Source organism: Manis javanica, chromosome 9, assembly GCF_040802235.1.
Source record: "Manis javanica isolate MJ-LG chromosome 9, MJ_LKY, whole genome shotgun sequence".
Taxonomy (NCBI): Eukaryota; Metazoa; Chordata; class Mammalia; order Pholidota; family Manidae; genus Manis; species Manis javanica.
Window position 1 is genome coordinate 28,173,162 of NC_133164.1, and position 18,430 is coordinate 28,191,591.

An 18,430-nucleotide genomic window follows, 5' to 3' on the forward strand; every position below is an offset into this window, starting at 1 on the left:
CATTCTTCCAACTCAAAGCAGCATTTCTAATTGAAGTATAATTGACCTACAATATCCTATTAGTTTCAAGGATACATCATAGTGATTTGATATTTTATACATTATAAAATGATCCCCAAAATAAGTTTAGTTATTATCTGTCACCATACAAAGTTATTACAATATTATTGACTCTTCTCCTTGTGCTGTACATTACATTCCCAACCCTTCCTCCTTCTGGTAGCTAGTTAACAGTTTGTTTCCTGTATCTTTGAGTCTGTTTTGTTTTGTTTGTTCATTTGATTTTTAGATTTCACATATACCTGAAATTACTATCCTCCTCTGTCTGACTTACTTCACTTGGCATTATACCCTCAAGGTCCATCTGTGATGTCACAAATGGCAAGATTTCATTCCCTTTTATGGCTGAGAAATATATATATATATATATAGTAATACACACTACACACACACTACATTTTCTTTCTCCATTCATCTATCAGTGGACACTTAGTTTACCCTATCTTGGCTATCAAAATAATGCTACAATGAACATAGGGGTGCATATATTCCTTTGAATCGGTGTTTTCATTTTCTTTAGTTAAATAACTGAAAGTGAAATTGCTAGGTCATGTGGTAGTTCTATTTTTAATTTTCTGAGAAACCTCCATACTGTTTTCCATAGTGGCTGCACCAGTTTACATTCCCACCAACAGTATACAGGAGGACCCCTTTCCTCCACATCCTCTCCAGCACCTCTTATTTTGTGTCTCTTTGATAAAAGACAGTCTGACAGGTGTGAGGTGATATCTTATTATGGTTTTGATTTTCATTTCCTTGATGATTAGTAATTTTGAGCATCTTTTCATGTGCATGTTGGCCATCTGTATGTAGTCTGGAAAAATGTGTGTTCAAGAACTCTGCCCATTTTTTAATTGTGTTACTTCTTTTTTAATACATGAAGTTGTGTAAGTTGTTTATGTATCTTGGATATTAACCCCTTACCAGATGTATGATGTGCAAATATATTCTCCTATTCAGTAGATTGCCTCTTTGTTTTGTTGATTATTTCCTTCACTGTGCAGAAGCTTTTCAGTTTGATGTAATCCCATTTGTTTATTTTAGCTTTTGTTACCCTTGCCTTAGGAAATGGGTCCAAAAAAAATATTGCTAAGACCAATGCCAAAAAATGTACTACCTAAGTTTTCTTATAGGAGTTTTATGATTCCAGGTCTTACATTAACTTTATTACTCCATTTTGAATTTATTTTTGTATACGGTATAAGATAATGGTCACTTACTTTCTTTTGCATGTAGCTGTATAGTTTTCCCAACACCGTTTATTGAAAAGACTGTCCTTTCCCCATTGTGTATTGTTGTCGTCTTAGTCATAGATTGACCATATGTGCATGGGTTTATTTTTGGGTTCCATAATCTATTTCACTGATCTACATGTCTGTTTTTGTGCCAATACTATACTGTTTTTATTACTACAGCTTTGTAGTGTAGTTTGAAATCTGGGAATGTGCTACCTCCAGCTTTCTTTTTCTTTCTCAGGATTGCTTTGGCTATTTGGGGTCTTCTGTGGTTCTATACAGATTTTAGGATTGTTTGTTCTAGTTCTGTAAAAAATACCATCAGTATTTTTTGGGGACTTGCATTGAATCTGTAGATTGCTTTGTGTAATGTGACCATTTAAACAATAGTCTTCCAATTCATCAGTATTAAATATCTTTCCATTTTTTGTGTCATCTTCAATTTCTTTCATCAATGTCTTAGAGTTTTCAGAGTACACGTCTTTCACCTCTGTTAAATTTATTCCTAGGTGTTTTATTCTTTTTGATGCAGTTGCAAATGAGATATTTTTATTAATTTATCTTTCTGATAGCTCATTGTTAGTGTATAGAAATGAAACTGATATCTGTATGTTATTTTGTATCCTGTGACTTTAATGAATTCATTTATTTTAGTTCTAGTAGCTTTTGGTAGAGTCTTTAGAGTTTTCTATATATATAGTGTCATGTCATCTGCAAATAGTGACGGTTTTACTTCTTTCTTTACAATTTGGATGCCTTTGATTTCTTTTTCTTGCCTAATGATTGTGGCTAGTGACTTCCAATACTATGTTGAATAAATGGGTAAGAGTGGGCATCCTTGTCATGTTCCTGATCTTAGAGGAAAAGCTTTCAGCTTTTTATCACTCAGGATGATGTTAGCTGTGCATTTGTCCTATACTGACTTCATTATGTTGAGGTATGATACTTCTGTACCCACTTTGTAGAGATATAGTAATTTTTAACCTACTGAATTTCATATACTTCCAAAAGAGATTTAAGATTTCCTTAAAGCAGGGCAGTGTGATAGCACTAGGAAGAAATAAATGCCCGTAGAAATTGCCGAAGTTAATCATCAGAAGTCTGAAAATAAAGATAAATTGTATTTCTCTAGGGCAGAAAAAGCCAGTTTATGTAACTGGCTAGTGAGTGTGACATCTGAAGCAATTATTTTGACAGTAACCTTTTCCCACTGTGCATGTGCTTTTTTTTTCATTCTGTACTCCTTTTTTTCTTGCGTATTTAATTTTTCTTTTTCTGCTTATTCTTTCCCATTTTTTCCCTCTCTTAGTCTTCATATCCAGTGACATTCACAGGGATAGACACTTAAATAATTGTCAGCTTTTCATAATGAGGAAATACATCACTCTCTGTAAAGTTGAAGCTTACCCTTTAAGCCTCAGAAAGCTTTAAACTATTTTTGATGGCAATTTTCTAAGGTTTATTGCACATGTACTTTTTTCTGACAGAGTATACCAAACATGGTGCTGGGCAGTTAGGGGCATGCAGAGACTTCTGAGGAACTGTTTTATCTACAGGAATTGGGCTGTGTGAAATTAAAACAGCCACTGTACCACCTTCCTTAGAATGCAATGCCTCAGGTAGATAATATTAGATGGAAAAATTTGCAGGAGGCATTGCTATAGTAAATATTCAATATGTAAATTCATTGCTTGATAATATTGTTTACATAGTAGACCAATAAAGGATAACTTTGTCAGGTAGAAAACAGAATGGTTCAGCAGAACAGCAGTCTTTTATTTGGTAAATATTTGAGTGTGTGCTATGTGCATGGTACATAAAGCAAGGAACATGTGTGCCTGATACCACATCAGGAAAATTTGAATGCCACTGGGTATCGATACATTTTCAAATTCAGCTAATATTTATTGAGCTGTTCTCATGTGTTAGGGAGTCAGCATTTTATTAGGCTTTCCTAAAAATTCAGGAGCATTAACAGCCTTTTCTTTCAACAGCTCTGGCTTGCTCTAGCATCACTGTGCGTTCTTGATCAGGACCATGTAGATCGTCTCTCCTCAGGGAGATGGATGGGAAAGGATGGACAACAAAAACAAATGGTAAGATCAAAATTACTTTATAAAAGTTTATTTTGTTTTTCTTTATAGTAAGTTTTAGCTTAGCTGAAAAAAAAAACCTTCAAGTAGTAATAAACAATTAGTGTAACCCTCAGAAAATTGTGTCACATTGCCTAAGTTCAACCTCACATCTCTGTTTCACTGAGGGGTTCCCTCTTCATAGTATCTTAGGGGCTTTAATTATATAAAAGAACTTCCTTTCCCTTTCTTCTCTGCATCATGTTTGCCTCCTAACAAAATTTGTTTTTAACCAGACTGATTGTACATCTAGATTTTGTACTAAATGTAATCAGTCTTTAGGTAAGAAGGAAATAAAGCATTAAGAGAGGCAACATAGCATGCCATTTATTCACTAGTGGGCTTACAGTAGGTTGATAGTTATCTGTAGATTCAGTGGAAGAAAGACTTTCTATAGACCCTTTCAGGATTTTCTTATTAATGTTCTAGTTTCAAAAATGAATCATGCATTCATTTAGCATACAGAATATTTGACTATTTTAGGGAGAAAATTTATTATCAGTAATCAAAGTATACATGTTTATCATTGAAACTTCATGGCACTTTAAATTGAATTGGGGATTTTGAGGGATTCAGTAGGTAAGTATACTTGCTATATAATCTGCTTAACATTCAGATTCTAAATTCCTAAAAGACTTAAGAATAACAGTCTGTTATCATTGTAAGTAAATTACATTCAATTTATAAATTGATTATCTGAAACTTTCTTATTAACCTAATGTAATAAATACATGGCTATGTCCTGTTTTAGCCAATGTGTGATAACCATGATGATGGTGAAACTGCAGCAATTATTTTATGCAATGTGTGTGGGAATTTATGCACCGACTGTGACAGATTCCTCCATCTTCATCGGCGAACCAAAACTCATCAAAGACAGGTGAAGATTTCTGTCTTACATACAGAAAAGTATCTGGCATAAAATACATTCAGTAAATTTTGAAATAAATGTGGGAAGGAGGTTTGGCATAATGAGAAAAATATAGACTTTGGAATCAAAGACCTCAGTGGTGGAGTTCCCAGCTGTCTTACTGTGTAAATCAAGCAAGTTGTTTAAGCTCTGCACCTTAGTTTCCACATTTATAAAAGTGGGGCTATTGCAAAGATTGAAGAGAAGATTGAAGATACTGGAACTTCTTAGAGGGCTTAGTATTATTGAATAATTTTATACTTCCTCTTTCAGAGTAATAAAATACATATATTTATAAATAAATATATTTATATATGTGAATAAATATACTTTTCTCTTTTCTTTAATGAAACAATAGGTCTTTAAAGAAGAAGAAGAAGCTATAAAAGTTGATCTTCATGAAGGTTGTGGTAGAACCAAACTGTTCTGGTTGATGGCACTAGCAGATTCTAAAACAATGAAGGCAATGGTAGAATTCCGAGAACACACAGGTAAAAGAGAATTTAAGATTGAACCATGCTTACTAATTATAATTAAACTAGATACTATTTATTTGATGTCAGTAATTTTGAGTATACTCAAAACTTGAGGTATTGATCACTGTCTATGTTGTTATATTTACTAGGCAATGTTCTGTTGTAGAAAGAGCATTCAGTCACATATCAGAAAACCTGGTTTGCCCCTCACTAATTGTATGATCTTGGGCAAGTCATTTTATCTGCAAAACATATGGAGTTTCTTTCATTTTTAATTTTTCTAAAGTAAGTCTGGTACATTCTCAGCTTAAAGTTACATTGAATCTGACAAATTCTCAGTTTTCAGTACCTTTATAGTCTTCCATTTGTCTGACTGACACAAATTTGGTGGTGGAATTAGGTATAAACCTCAATAAATTAACACTAAATATGAGTAATTTTTCATGCTAAAATAGCATGGTCTTTTTCTCATAATCTATCAGTATTGTATATTCCATTAATAAATGCTCTAATGCTGAACCATCCCTGTATTCATGATATAAACTATCCTTTTCAAAAAATGTATTTTCTGTAAATATTGCTAAATTCAATGTATTACTATTATATTAAGAATGTTTATATCTGTGTTATAAAATGAGTGTGGTCTATATTTTTCAAATCTTTTTCGTGTTCTGTCCTTATTTTATGGATTCTGTTCCTTCTTTAACTACTTCAAAAATATTTAAATTCCTTTTCAAATTGCTCTATTATCTCTAGTTCTTTGGGTGAGAATTCTGTGTCTCAGATTTCATATTCTCTGATGATAGATTTTCTCCTGTGTTTTGTGATTTTGTCACTGTAGAAATACTTCAAGATTTCTCTTTCTTCTTGTATTTTTGTTTAATTTTTATTGTTAAATTTTGTCAGGTATTGTGTTTTTGGAGCCAGGAGCTTGCCATATCTACTCAACCTGCCATTTTGATAAGAAGTCTAGTCCTTTTTTTTAATGGAAAAGTAAAAATAAGTCATTTAATAATTTCTTTGGCTTCACATAGATCTTTACTATCTCTTGTTTTGTGATTAGTTACTTTATATTAAGGCAGTTTACAATCCTTCCATTCCATAAAAAATGGGAGATTTTATAATGACCCAGCAGGCTGATTTCTTAGTGATGACAATTGATACAAACCTGATTTGCTTGCTTTTTTTTAATTAGTTAAAATATGTAGAAAACACATTCTCAAGGAAGATTTTTCTTTTTCTGCTTGAACCTAGGCAAACCTACCACAAGTAGCTCAGAAGCCTGTCGCTTCTGTGGCTCCAGGAATGGAACAGAGCTGTCTGCTGTTGGCAGTGTGTGTTCTGATGTAGATTGCCAGGTGAGTGTCTAGTTACACACACAGGCCACCCAGTAAGTAACAGCAAGTGTCCCCTCATGGCACCTTTACTTCATATAAATAAGAGTTAGAGCTCAGCATCGCTCCAGTTTTCTAAATTAGTATATTACCCGTGTCAAGAGTTAAATGCTTCTTTATCTCATGGAGAATGAGTCAGAGAAGACTCTCAAGCCCAAACCAGACCCTTTGTACGTTTCTCAGTTACCTCCATCATATATATTTAATGTTTGTTTTTGTGCTAGAAAGAGTTTAAAAATTTATGGAAATATTTCCTTGAGCTTTTCCATACTTTTATTCACTTATTTCATTATAATAAACTTCCAGTATCTGGAGTTCAGCACACATATTCCATGCTATCCAAATATCTTCCTCAATTCAAGAATTGGGATAGTGCCCAGATAATGAAAGGTATCTGTATTTTTCTTCATCCCCATTTCGGCAAGTGGGTTGGTGGTAACTGGGAGATATATGTCAGGAATTCTTTTTTCCTTCATGGCTATGTGTGATAAATAGACTCAAATCGCAATTCATTTTTTTATCAACATTCCCTTTACATGATATGAAATTTTTATAAATCACATTAAAAGAAAAATAGACTTTGTTAGTAATCCTAAGTTATATTCAAAAAATAAAAATGACTTTGTTGTCACTTGGCTTTAATATGTATTTCCTGTGGGAAAATATCTTGGAATATTAATATAATGGATATAATTACTAGGATGTGTGCTTCTTTTGATATTTTGTATGCCATTTTAATTCCTCTTTAATAGGAATATGCTAAGATAGCCTGTAGTAAGACACATCCTTGTGGCCATCCATGTGGAGGCGTTAAAAACGAAGAGCATTGCCTGCCCTGTCTACATGGCTGTGATAAAAATGCCACCACACTGAAGCAAGATGCTGATGACATGTGCATGATCTGTTTCACAGAAGCGCTTTCTGCAGCACCGGCCATTCAGGTTGTCTCAGCTTTTAAAGTATTAAAATCGGTCTAGCTTTTAAAATGGGAGTTATAAATATATCTGTTAAATAAACAGGTCATTAAACCTCTTTTATATCATTGGGATAGAATATCCCATTAACATCTACCACTTTACTGAAGAGCGAATTCTGTCTCTGTGTTCTGTGTCAGGTCTGTGCAGCCAGCTTTGTGATATGGGCAGGCCCATACAATCCGCAGAATGTATAAAATGCTCATAAGGGAGGAGAAAGATAAATTATCCAGGAGCTACTGTCCTCTTGATTTCCAAAATCCAGAATAGTATTTTACAGCATTATGTAATGGATTTACCTTTATATAAAATGTATATGCATAAACCTATATAATATTAGTAATATTATAGAAGATACTATATTAAATAAGTTTTTTAACTTTGACCACTTACTTATTTATGTTTTCAAATATGATACCATGGCAATGAATAGTCTAAAAAAAATCTTAAATCTTTAAATGAGTAGTTTCTTCTTCTATGAGATATAGAAGTGAATAATTTTGTATTTCTCCCTACTTCTAAGGTGAAATTTATATATGGATGGCAGAAAATTGGGAGAAGCTAAAGATCTAGTTGATAATGTCCCACAAATAATGTAAAAGTGCTTAAATTTCACTGTACTTAATTTCCTGATTTTTCTTTAACTTGCTTTAAGTAGCATCTTGCATTGAATAATCTGCCAGTTACTCAAGTATTTTTCATTACTATGTTTGCTTATATTCTTCTCTTTCTTTAACTTGAAGCTGGACTGTAGTCACGTATTTCACTTGCAGTGCTGCCAACGAGTTTTGGAAAACAGATGGCTTGGTCCAAGGATAACGTTTGGATTTATATCTTGTCCCATTTGCAAGGTATGGAAAGAGTCATAAATCATCTACTTTGTATTTATTTTCAACTTTATCTTTATGTTTTCATTTTTCAAAATAAACATGTTAGCATCTCTCAGTGTCCTTCCCACCGTACTTTTTACCACCAACCCCCATCAATTTCTGCTCTCCTCATCCACGTGGTGCCAGAGAATAGTATAAGATTCTCTATCTATTATAATGCATTTTAAAACAGTAAATTGTCAGTGAAGAGTTAACCGTTCTGCATCCGAAAAATCATTTAGACAGCAGCATTCATCAAAGTGCCTTCATCCTCACTATTTTCAGACCCCTTCAGAGTTCAGACCTTGAGACATGACAACAGGTGACTACCAAAAAGAAAAATGAGCCCATGGTGCTTGCAGGAATGATACTTTGCATTTAAGAGAGAAACCTGAACTTGCAGTGCCATTAAGGCAGATTCTTTTAGAGCTCAGGTAAAAAAAGGAGAAATTTCTTGACATTTCAATACATCTCTTCAGAGAGAGTAAGCAATTTGGCAAGCTAATAGTGATTAATAAAAAAAACCTTTATTTAAGAATGTGATTAACAGTACCTTCTCTATTAATTCTTCATTCCTTTTCTATTAAGTTCTCCCCATTTCCTTACTTTTAGATTTGCAAACTGATATAAAGGATATAACATGGAAAGATGTAGGATAATCATTGCTTAGACTGAAGAATAATAAAAAGATTATATTTTGCTCTTCCTTCTCAGATGATTCCACAAAGGAAGGTCATATTTAAGAAATGATGCATGAAAGTGGTATAGGAAATGCTGCTTGCTCATTTCTGTCACCTTACATTCTACCCTACCCTTAAGGAACCAGCACACACACGCACACACACTCACACAGGAATGTGTCTTATTTATGGCAGCAGGGTAACCTATTCCGTGAACAGCAAAGGCAGCAAGAGATATATTGCAGATTCAGAAAATAAGAGGTTAATAAAATGTAATTTTCACACCTTGTACCCCAGTTTCCCCCATTTTCCCTGACTTTGGGAGAATATGGGCTTGTGATGACTTAACAGAATTATTTTTAAATGACAATTTATTTAGAAAATGTTTGCTGTCTGGTTATCTCCTAGCAGAGTGTTTGGTACTCAGGCGTATATTGAGTGTTTGTTGAATGCGTGAATAAATGATTCAGTTAAAGAATGTTCATTTTTTAAATTTCAGAACAAAATAAATCATATAGTATTAAAAGACCTGCTTGATCCAATAAAAGAACTCTATGAAGATGTCAGAAGAAAAGCCTTAATGAGATTGGAATATGAAGGTCTGCATAAGAGTGAAGCTATCACAACTCCTGGTGTGAGATTTTATAATGATCCAGCTGGCTATGCCATGAATAGATATGCATATTATGTCTGCTACAAATGCAGAAAGGTATGCTCTGAATTATATTAAGAATTTTTAAGAACTCAAGATCACCTGTGTGATTAAGCAATTGAATTATATAATAGCTAATTATTCTTACATTCTAAGTGTGAAGTTAAAAATGAGAAAGTTTGGTACTGTGTTTCAAGTTGAAATTTTTAACTTAATTGTTTGGGGAATTTTTTTTTTTTTTTTACACATACAAACTATTTCCAAAACATGTAATATTTTCTGTACACGAGTGACTTATCTAAGTAATAACCTTCTGTTTGCTGAATCCAATTGGTTCTTAAATAAACTTCTCTTACTTGACTCTCTTCACCGTTCCCTTGTCAAAACATCTACTTCCTTGCCTTCCAGAACAATATTCTCCTGACACCCTCCCTCCCTTCTGGTCATTTGTCTGCAACAACTTCGTAAGGTTCCTTTTCATTCACATGCTCCTTACATGGTTATTTTCCCAGCACTCTGTTCTTGCCTAACAATAACTTCTTTAATTTTAGTGATCTCCTGTGTAGCCATGCATTCACCAACCTGCTGTACTGTCTGATTTTCCAGAATTTTTGAGATTTAGATATAAATGCCCAACTGCTTACCAGACACTGTATTTCTCAAAAATTCCACATGCATTTGTCAACTTTGACTCTCTCAGTCTCTAATCTTTATTTACAAAAAGTCTCTTCAGTTCTGTCTGTAAATCTCTCTCAGTCCTTTTTTTCTTCCTATGATGTCTTCAGCAACCCTAATCATTTTCTTTGGTAATTATGGAAGCCTTCTTACTGAGCTCCATTCCATCCTTTACACTTCCACTGCTACGCCAGACTCAAATTTCTCAGTCTGATTGTGACATTCTTCTGCTTATAATCCTGTAGCCCTGTCCAAATATCTCCAGTCTAATTTCCAATATGTTACCATTTGCACCCCATTACCAAATACTGAACAACTTAGAGTTCCCCAAGCTTGGCCATGTTCATTCACTCACTGATACCTCCAGGTCATTGCATAGGCTGTTTCTTTCCTTGGCGTAGTTTATTCCTACTCTGCATTTTACTCTCTCCTGCACCCACCCATACACACATGCTTATATGCACAACCAAATCTGTCTCATCAAATCAGACTTCCAGATTCAGCTCATTTCCCCTTCTCTGTAAATGTGCACATGACTCCCTGCCACCACCACATAATTCTGTTATCTTGCATATATCCATCATAGCACGCATTATGTCGCATTATGATTATTGGCTCACTTGTCTCTCTGCCCCACTTGATAAGCTCTCTGAAGACCAAGCCTGTGTTCATTCTCTATCTCCAGTACTTGGCAGTTATTAGACACTAAGTTAATTAGAAAATGTATAAACAAGTAAAAGAATCAATAAATGAAAGATGCATGGTCTCCCAGGGTAACAAAAAGAAAATACTGATAATGAGTGAAAGGCTAAGTAGATGACAGCAAGAAAAGAAAATATATGTACACTCAAGGAAAGACTAAGAGTGTGCATTTGTGAAACTTGTGTGGTTATAAGTAACAAAATATTATTTCTATGTATTATTAATGAGCTAAACATAAATAAATATTGTGCTACCACAGGGATGATAAATATCCAGGAAATCAAGCAGGGAATCTAGAAAAGGGAGACAGCTGGAATTAGCAATAGCCCCAGTACTTCTGAGGCTGGGCTTAGCTGGTAGACCACCATTTACAACCTTTGTATCAGGGGAGCCTATCTTTTGACCTGTTTTCCTAGTACAGGTAATATTACGTTAACTCATCTTGCTTGTCCCCAATTATGGACTGAGTTTTTGGTCTATGAGACTTGTTGTACATGCACACTGCCCAGTTGTAATTGGTCCCTTTATTTAGTGCCCAGAGAAAATACAGTTAAATCATCCATAATAATAATTTTTTTTATTCCGGCATCTATGTTGGATACTGCTGAATTCCTATAAATAGTGTAGTTTTATAAATATGGGAAGTGTTCTGAAGAAAATGACCAAATTTTCCTGTCCTTTTTAAAAAATTTTGTATGATCAAAATTGATTTTTTTCCTTTCCCATTAGTCTCAAGATTATAATTGTGTACTAATGTTTATCTTAGGCATATTTTTGTACAACAGTATTAAAATTTGGAAATTTCTTAAGTATATTTTTAAAGCAGTAGAAGGGAACATGAGAAAAGTTACTGAGTTTGCCCTGAAGAAGCACAGTTTCTCTTTACTATTCAATATCCTATTCTTGATATTTAATTGGAATATTATACAGTCTTTTGTTATTTTGACAGTGCAATGTTTGAATTTCCTACTATAAGCATGAATCTATTCCAGAATTGAAGTAGCTTTATTTCTTACCCTGATCTACCCTGCAGGCAACAATATGGTCATCCTTTGTACTTGGCATTGCAAAGAAGCGTCCAGTAGAAAAAAGCATTTTCTAAGACCTCTTGATCTCACTTTCACTACACTCATACCATATTTCCCATGGCAGTTTTCTGTTCTCCTGCTGTAATCTGAATGTGTGTTCTCTCCATAGGCATATTTTGGTGGCGAAGCCCGCTGTGATGCTGAGGCTGGACAAGGGGATGATTATGATCCCAGAGAGCTCATCTGTGGTGCCTGTTCTGATGTGTCCAGGGCTCAGGTGGGCAGAACATCTTATTACAAAGGACACTTTAGAAATGTTAAACTTCTGTATTTTTAAATAATAGTATAACCAATGTGGTGGGGATGGTATAGCAGGTTTTTTCCCCAGTGTATTCCAATGTTGCTACAACCATGTATAATTTTCCAAATTATTTGTAAAACATTATTTCTTTGGATTGTATTTGCATTTTATAATATTGTCTTCCATGAGATGATCACTATAATTCAATATGTAATAAAGTTACTATTTGATTTTCTTAAACCTTCAGTCCCACTTTCAGGTTTTGCCGTTCTCAAAGAAGTCTTCACAGTGTAGCTATGAGATGAGGAGACAGGTGAAATACTAATTTTTCAGTTTGGCTGACCAGGAAAGAGTCACAAGGAAATAAAGTGGTTTGCTGATAATACCAGATTAGCTATGGAGCAGGGATTAGAACTTGTGGCTTTGTCCTGACCTTCTGGGGAAAGGCACATATTTATTCATTCATTTTTTAACTGTTTATCCTCATCAGGTTTTCAGTCAGTTTGAGAGTTTTACACACTCTAAAAATATGGATCACTGAACTATATAATGACTATTTTAAGAATAATTGAAATGAACTCATTGTAATCTTGTATCTGTTTATTTTTCTTTGCTATAGATGTGTCCAAAACATGGCACAGACTTTTTGGAATATAAATGTCGCTACTGCTGTTCAGTGGCTGTCTTTTTTTGTTTTGGGACAACACATTTTTGTAATGCTTGTCATGATGATTTTCAAAGAATGACTAGCATCCCTAAGGAAGAATTACCACACTGTCCTGCAGGTACGCTTTTAGTATTTTAATACGATTATGATATATATGGTATCTGGTTTTATTTAGTGATCACATGAGACCCTTTGTTTCAAGTGGCAAAAACCCTCTTCAGACTAGCCTAAAGAATCAAAGGGAATGTCTTGGCCTTATAAGCTCCTGATATTCCAAGTGAAGTAGAAATTATGGTCATCACTGTGAGTGAGGTCAGGAACTGTAATGGGGACTATAACTTGGGGAATAAGAAACAGTAAACGAAGGGTTAGTAAAAGGATTGCTGTTCAGCATTTTAGGTCTATGTGAAATTTGACTTAATAAAGTTATAATAGAACCACTTTAAAGGATTTTGTGATTTTATTTAAAGAAGTCGAACTGATGTTGTAAAATAGACAAGGGACTTGATCTAGAATGGCTCCAAATTGGCAACTGGAAACAGTGAGCAAGGGAATTAAAGAAGCCATGAGAATACAGGAGAAATGATTATCTATGGAGGTCAGGCTGAGAAAAACACAATGTGAATCCAAAGAGACTGAGAAAAATTGGAAGAAGTCAAGAGGCTGGTGATCACAGAGGTGTAAGAAAGGCCAGGCTCCATGGAAATGAGAGAAGTAAAAGAAGGTTAAGGTGACCATGGAAGAGAATTTTACATAAGAATTATCTGAAATTAGGGAAAATACATGCAAAAATACTTAAAGTTTGGGGACTGTCATTATAAAACAAATTAAAGCTTGGAGACACACTCAGAATGCAGATGGAGGAACCCTACAGCAAGCAATTTGATTTCTCAAAATTGAATCCCAGTTAAAACTGCAGATATATTTACCCTTCCACACCCCACTTCTGGGGATATACCTATATATCTGAGGAAAACAAAAAAGGGCAAATATACAAGGCCATTCACTGCAGTATTACTTGTAATCATAAAAGTTCATAAACAATACAAGTATCCAGTAGGGAGGTGGTTAAACACTGAATATTATGCACCATTAAAAAAAGAAAAAGGCTGAGGATGGAGCTTTCTATGTACTGATACGGCAAGATGTTTAGAAGACAGTACTAAATGAAAGATCAAATTACAGAATAGTGTATGTAGGTTGCTGCCTTTTGTAAAGGGGAAATGAGAATATACATATTCATTTATATTTGTATTAAAAACTGGAAAGATAAACTTAAGAAACTAACAAAATTGATTAACTCTTGGGAAAAATGGAAGATGGGGTACAGATGGGGAAAAGTAACTTAAATTATATATAGTTTTTAATATTTTCATTTTTAAACCAGGGGAAGTGTATTATCTATTTAAAAACAAAGATAATAAATAGGTGTTTTTAAAGTATGGCTCTTTTGCTATCTGTTCATGTCAAATAAAAATTATTGTTCCCCTTCTAAAAACTTTTTTTTTTTAAGTAGAAGCAGTAGACTTTGCAGGAGGGAAGATCAGAATAATATAAGGCTAGATGTTTAGGATAATGGCCAGAAAAGAGATATAAAACTTTATACCAACAGAAGGGAGTGAGCTGGAGAGAGCGAAGACAGTGAGAGGGGGTAGGGTTCTAGATCACTTTAGCTTCAAGCGAAGAAGGGTTATTCAATGAAAGTTGTATGTCAGTGGTTGGAAAATAAATGGAACCCAGGAAAGTCAGTCTTGCTTCCTGGCATTATGATGCAGAGGAGTTTGGGTGATAACCAACTTACAGTTGAGAAAGTTTAGAGACAAGCAATGCATCAAAAAATCCAACTTTATTTAATGAAAGTGTCTTCTGTGTTCAAAAACAAAGACAAAACAAACCAAAAAAACTCCCACTAACTAAGGAAATTAGCCAGCAATGAAACAAGTGTTGCAGAGAATGCAGTGGTGGGGTCACTGCTCCGCAGAGAATAGTTCAGGCAAAAGCAAAGCTTCCGCATGTGCATTCGCATAGTCATCCTGGTCAGCCAACAAAAGGACTTCACCCTTTAAACAACTGAGTTAGGAATGAGACAGGAAAGGAGTTAGGGATTTGGCAGAACGAAGGAACTAACAGTGATCCTGGGCGTTTTCAGATCTTTTCTCACCTAATTTTTATAGCTTTACAAGATAGATGGTATTATCCCCACATTCACAAATGGAAAATGAAGGCCCACAGAGGTTAAATAGATCATACACTAGATTGATGTGTACTCTCCCAGCATCACACATGCCTCTAACTCACCTGTTCATTTAGAGAACTGGAATAGCATTAAAGGAGACCCCAAATTTGAAATGAGCAGGGAAGATGGCCATGTTGTTTACTTAGAAGGACAGAATGTTCAATTCTCTAACCACTGTCAAACCATTAATTCCAATTTTTATTGTATTGATGAGGACAAGCATCCACATTAAGAAGCTGAAGTAGACCATCTGTCCATCCTTTCTAAAATGTTGGTTGACTACCTTCTTGGTGCCAGGATAATTACTTAATCTTCACAGCACCCTGTGAGTCAGAAGTCTGTGCCTATTTTAAAGATGCAGGATCTAAGAATCAGAAAAATTAACTTTGCCTCAGAGTCTTTATCTGCGAAATGGGGATAATAGTTCCTGTCTCAGTGTCAGTAGGTTGAGTGAGTTGATACACTGGAACGGTGCCTCAGTAGTACTCAAAGTATGCAGGCATTGTTTTGTTTTGTTTTGTTTTGTTTGACTTTTACTATAATTTTTTTTACCATCATGCTAGGTTATGAACTCCTTTAAGATGAGGACTACTGTACATCTTTATGTCCCAAGCCCCTAACATAATGCTCTTCACACATTAGGCACTCAGCAAATACTGTTGAGTAAATGACCCTGTATTTTTTCTCTGTAGAAACCCAAGGACTGCAGTTTGCAGGAGCCACCATTGATGGTGCTGTGTATCTGAGCTAGATCTGCCCTCTGGACCACTCTCACCACTTGCTAGAGGGGCAGGCAGCATAGCAGTGTGAGGGGGGATTTAGAGTGGGATTCTCTCTCTATTATAATTCATAATGGGACCTTTCTAACAAACCTCTGGTGTCCTCCCATCTTGACTCATCCTGGAGTCACAGGCCTGTGTTTAACTCCCACCCTTGCATCCATCTGTTAGCCGAAACCAGCTGTTGACTCTCGCTCTGAGATTAACTGTCTGGTTTGATACCCAGCCTCATGCCTTGGTCTTACTCTTATGTGGAACTTTCTTTTTTTTTCCCTCTAAATCACGCCACAGTTTGTTGTTCAGTAATAGTAGTAGTACCTAACATTTATTGAGTACTTATACAGTACCAGGCTAAGAGCTTCATATACTCTAGCCTTTTATCCCCCATGTTTTCCTTAATTTACATTAAAGAAGTTGTTAAACCTAGAACAGGTAAATTAAATGAGACCTTGTTTCCCGTTATCTGGATAAGCTCATTCCATCCAATCTCATGAGACTTTTATCTTAGACAAAATAAATATTTGCATTCACTGTTTTGGAAACTAGCTGTAGGAAACTAATGCATCGTTCTGTTCCTTCCTCTGCTGTTAATAGGGGCTTATATATTCAAGTATAGATAAGCCCAGCCCGTATTCCCTACCTAGTAAAGCTTCTCATTCATAAAGGAGCTAAATTTTAAATTATATGAAACACATGACATAAAGCATCTTAACATAACTCTTAACAAATAGAAAAGTTATTTTTTATACATTCTAAGGTTTAGTTTGTTTATTATCTAAAAATTTGTATCTTTGTCAAGGTGTTAATTCTAGATTATTATATTTTGTATTATTTTACCATTCACATTTTAAGCTAATTAATTTTCACTTTCCTACTCAACTCCCTCAAGATATTTTTTACATAACACTATTAATCAATCTTCCCATACATTTTACCAATGTATGCTTTTTCTTCAGAGACGTTAGAGGGGCAACATGGCTTATTTACATTTAAATTTGTTTTTACCTGGAGAAAAATACTCTTTATAAAAGTCTCCATATTTTGTTATCCAGAATAATATTCTACTACACTAAACTGAGGGATTTTTGTTCATTGCTTTTTGCTTTAAAATGATATATCTAATTCATTTATTAGTAGAAAAGGATCTGTAGCTCATAGTAGTTATTTCTAGGCAGGCTGTTGTGGGTAAAGAACCCTGTCCCTTCAACTGTTATATATATCTGCTATGTGGAATTTTTTATGGTGAACATTTTATTTTTGTGGTCAAGAAAAAAATATTTTTAAACTTTATATTTAATTTAAAATTTTATAACCATAGTCACATTATTTCTTTGAATAACTTACTGCTGATTTATGTTTACATTAGGTTTGTATGTATGTATTATTTTTCTAATTCTATTCTTTGGCCTCTTGCAAAATTTATCCAGGTCCCAAAGGCAAACAGTTAGAAGGAACTGAATGTCCACTCCATGTTGTTCACCCACCCACTGGAGAAGAGTTTGCTCTGGGTTGTGGAGTGTGCAGAAATGCTCACACTTTTTAGAACACTCAGATTCCTTTGTCTACAGAGAAAGAAGTTGCCTTCATCCCCCAAGCGGATGTGGTAAAGTTTAAACTCTGCTCAGGATAAGGAAGGGACCATTTTTACATCCATGAAAATGAACCATTCACAGTACAAGAAGGATGCCAAATAATACCATGTACATAATTCTTGCTATAGAAGGTTTCTTTATTATTTTGGTTTATCTTCTTTTGAACCAAGACATCAAATTTGTGAGGTGTTTGCATGTGGCCATCACTGTCATTGGCCTGTGAAGCATTGGACATTTTATAGGTAATTGATATAAAAGAATCGCCACACCTGTGGACTAAGAATGATGCTGGCTTTCAAGCAAAAAAAAAAAATAATCATTGTTTATTGTATACTGCCTTTTTGTAATTCTGTACAATTGCATCACAGGTGGGATAAAAAGAAGAATATTCTGGTTTATTTCCTAGACTGTTATTTAAAAAAAACAAATTGTGTTAGGAAGGCATATAATGTAATAAGTATCACACTGTATATAAAGATATCAATGTTTGTCCTGTATAAGAATTACTAAATTACAAATGCAGTTTCATTTAAACTTCTAGGTTAAGTTTGAGCCTGAAATTTTAATGAAGTGCAATACTCAGTGTGCCTCATTATCTTGCAGCTGTAAACATATTGGAATGTACATGTCAATAAACCACTGTACATTTTTATACAGTGATAAAGTCTAACAATTGTGTAAGGTGTTGCCTGAGAAACAAAATGTAAATACTTAAGGTCTAAAAATCCATCCAATTTTCTTTGGAAAGAAATTCACTAACAGCACAATCATAACTTTATAACTATTAGGGAAAATAAAAGTAATAATGAAGTCCACTGTTGGAATCTTAATCATACACTAGGTAGAAATACATATATATTCCTAAGCAGACATATGCCAAATATAGAACAAAAAAAATTTAGGAAATTGACCAAACTCATCTTACTAACCAATACCTTTTTGAATTTTTATTAAGTAATCAACAAAATCATTAGTCTCTTCTTTATCTACTACTAGTGTTTTTCAGTAGATCTTTTTTACAGTTAATTCATGAAACTGACAAATTTTTGATTTATGATTCATATCAGA

The 18,430-nt window shown here is 34.3% G+C and overlaps 1 protein-coding gene across 16 annotated transcripts in view; it reads left to right on the forward strand.

The window, feature by feature from the left end:
* MYCBP2 (MYC binding protein 2) overlaps positions 1–18,035 on the forward strand; it is a 241,384-nt gene extending 223,349 nt beyond the window's left edge. For all 16 annotated transcript variants that reach the window (XM_073212475.1, XM_073212476.1, XM_073212480.1 and 13 more), the window contains 10 exons: positions 3,290–3,391; positions 4,179–4,307; positions 4,696–4,828; positions 6,068–6,171; positions 6,960–7,148; positions 7,925–8,032; positions 9,230–9,439; positions 11,957–12,064; positions 12,708–12,873; positions 17,198–18,035. In XM_073212475.1, the coding sequence (XP_073068576.1) occupies positions 3,290–3,391; positions 4,179–4,307; positions 4,696–4,828; positions 6,068–6,171; positions 6,960–7,148; positions 7,925–8,032; positions 9,230–9,439; positions 11,957–12,064; positions 12,708–12,873; positions 17,198–17,313 (1,365 nt within the window). In that variant the 3' untranslated portion in view covers positions 17,314–18,035. The remainder of the gene's footprint in view (positions 1–3,289; positions 3,392–4,178; positions 4,308–4,695; positions 4,829–6,067; positions 6,172–6,959; positions 7,149–7,924; positions 8,033–9,229; positions 9,440–11,956; positions 12,065–12,707; positions 12,874–17,197) is intronic.
* The last annotated feature ends 395 nt before the right edge of the window (positions 18,036–18,430 follow it).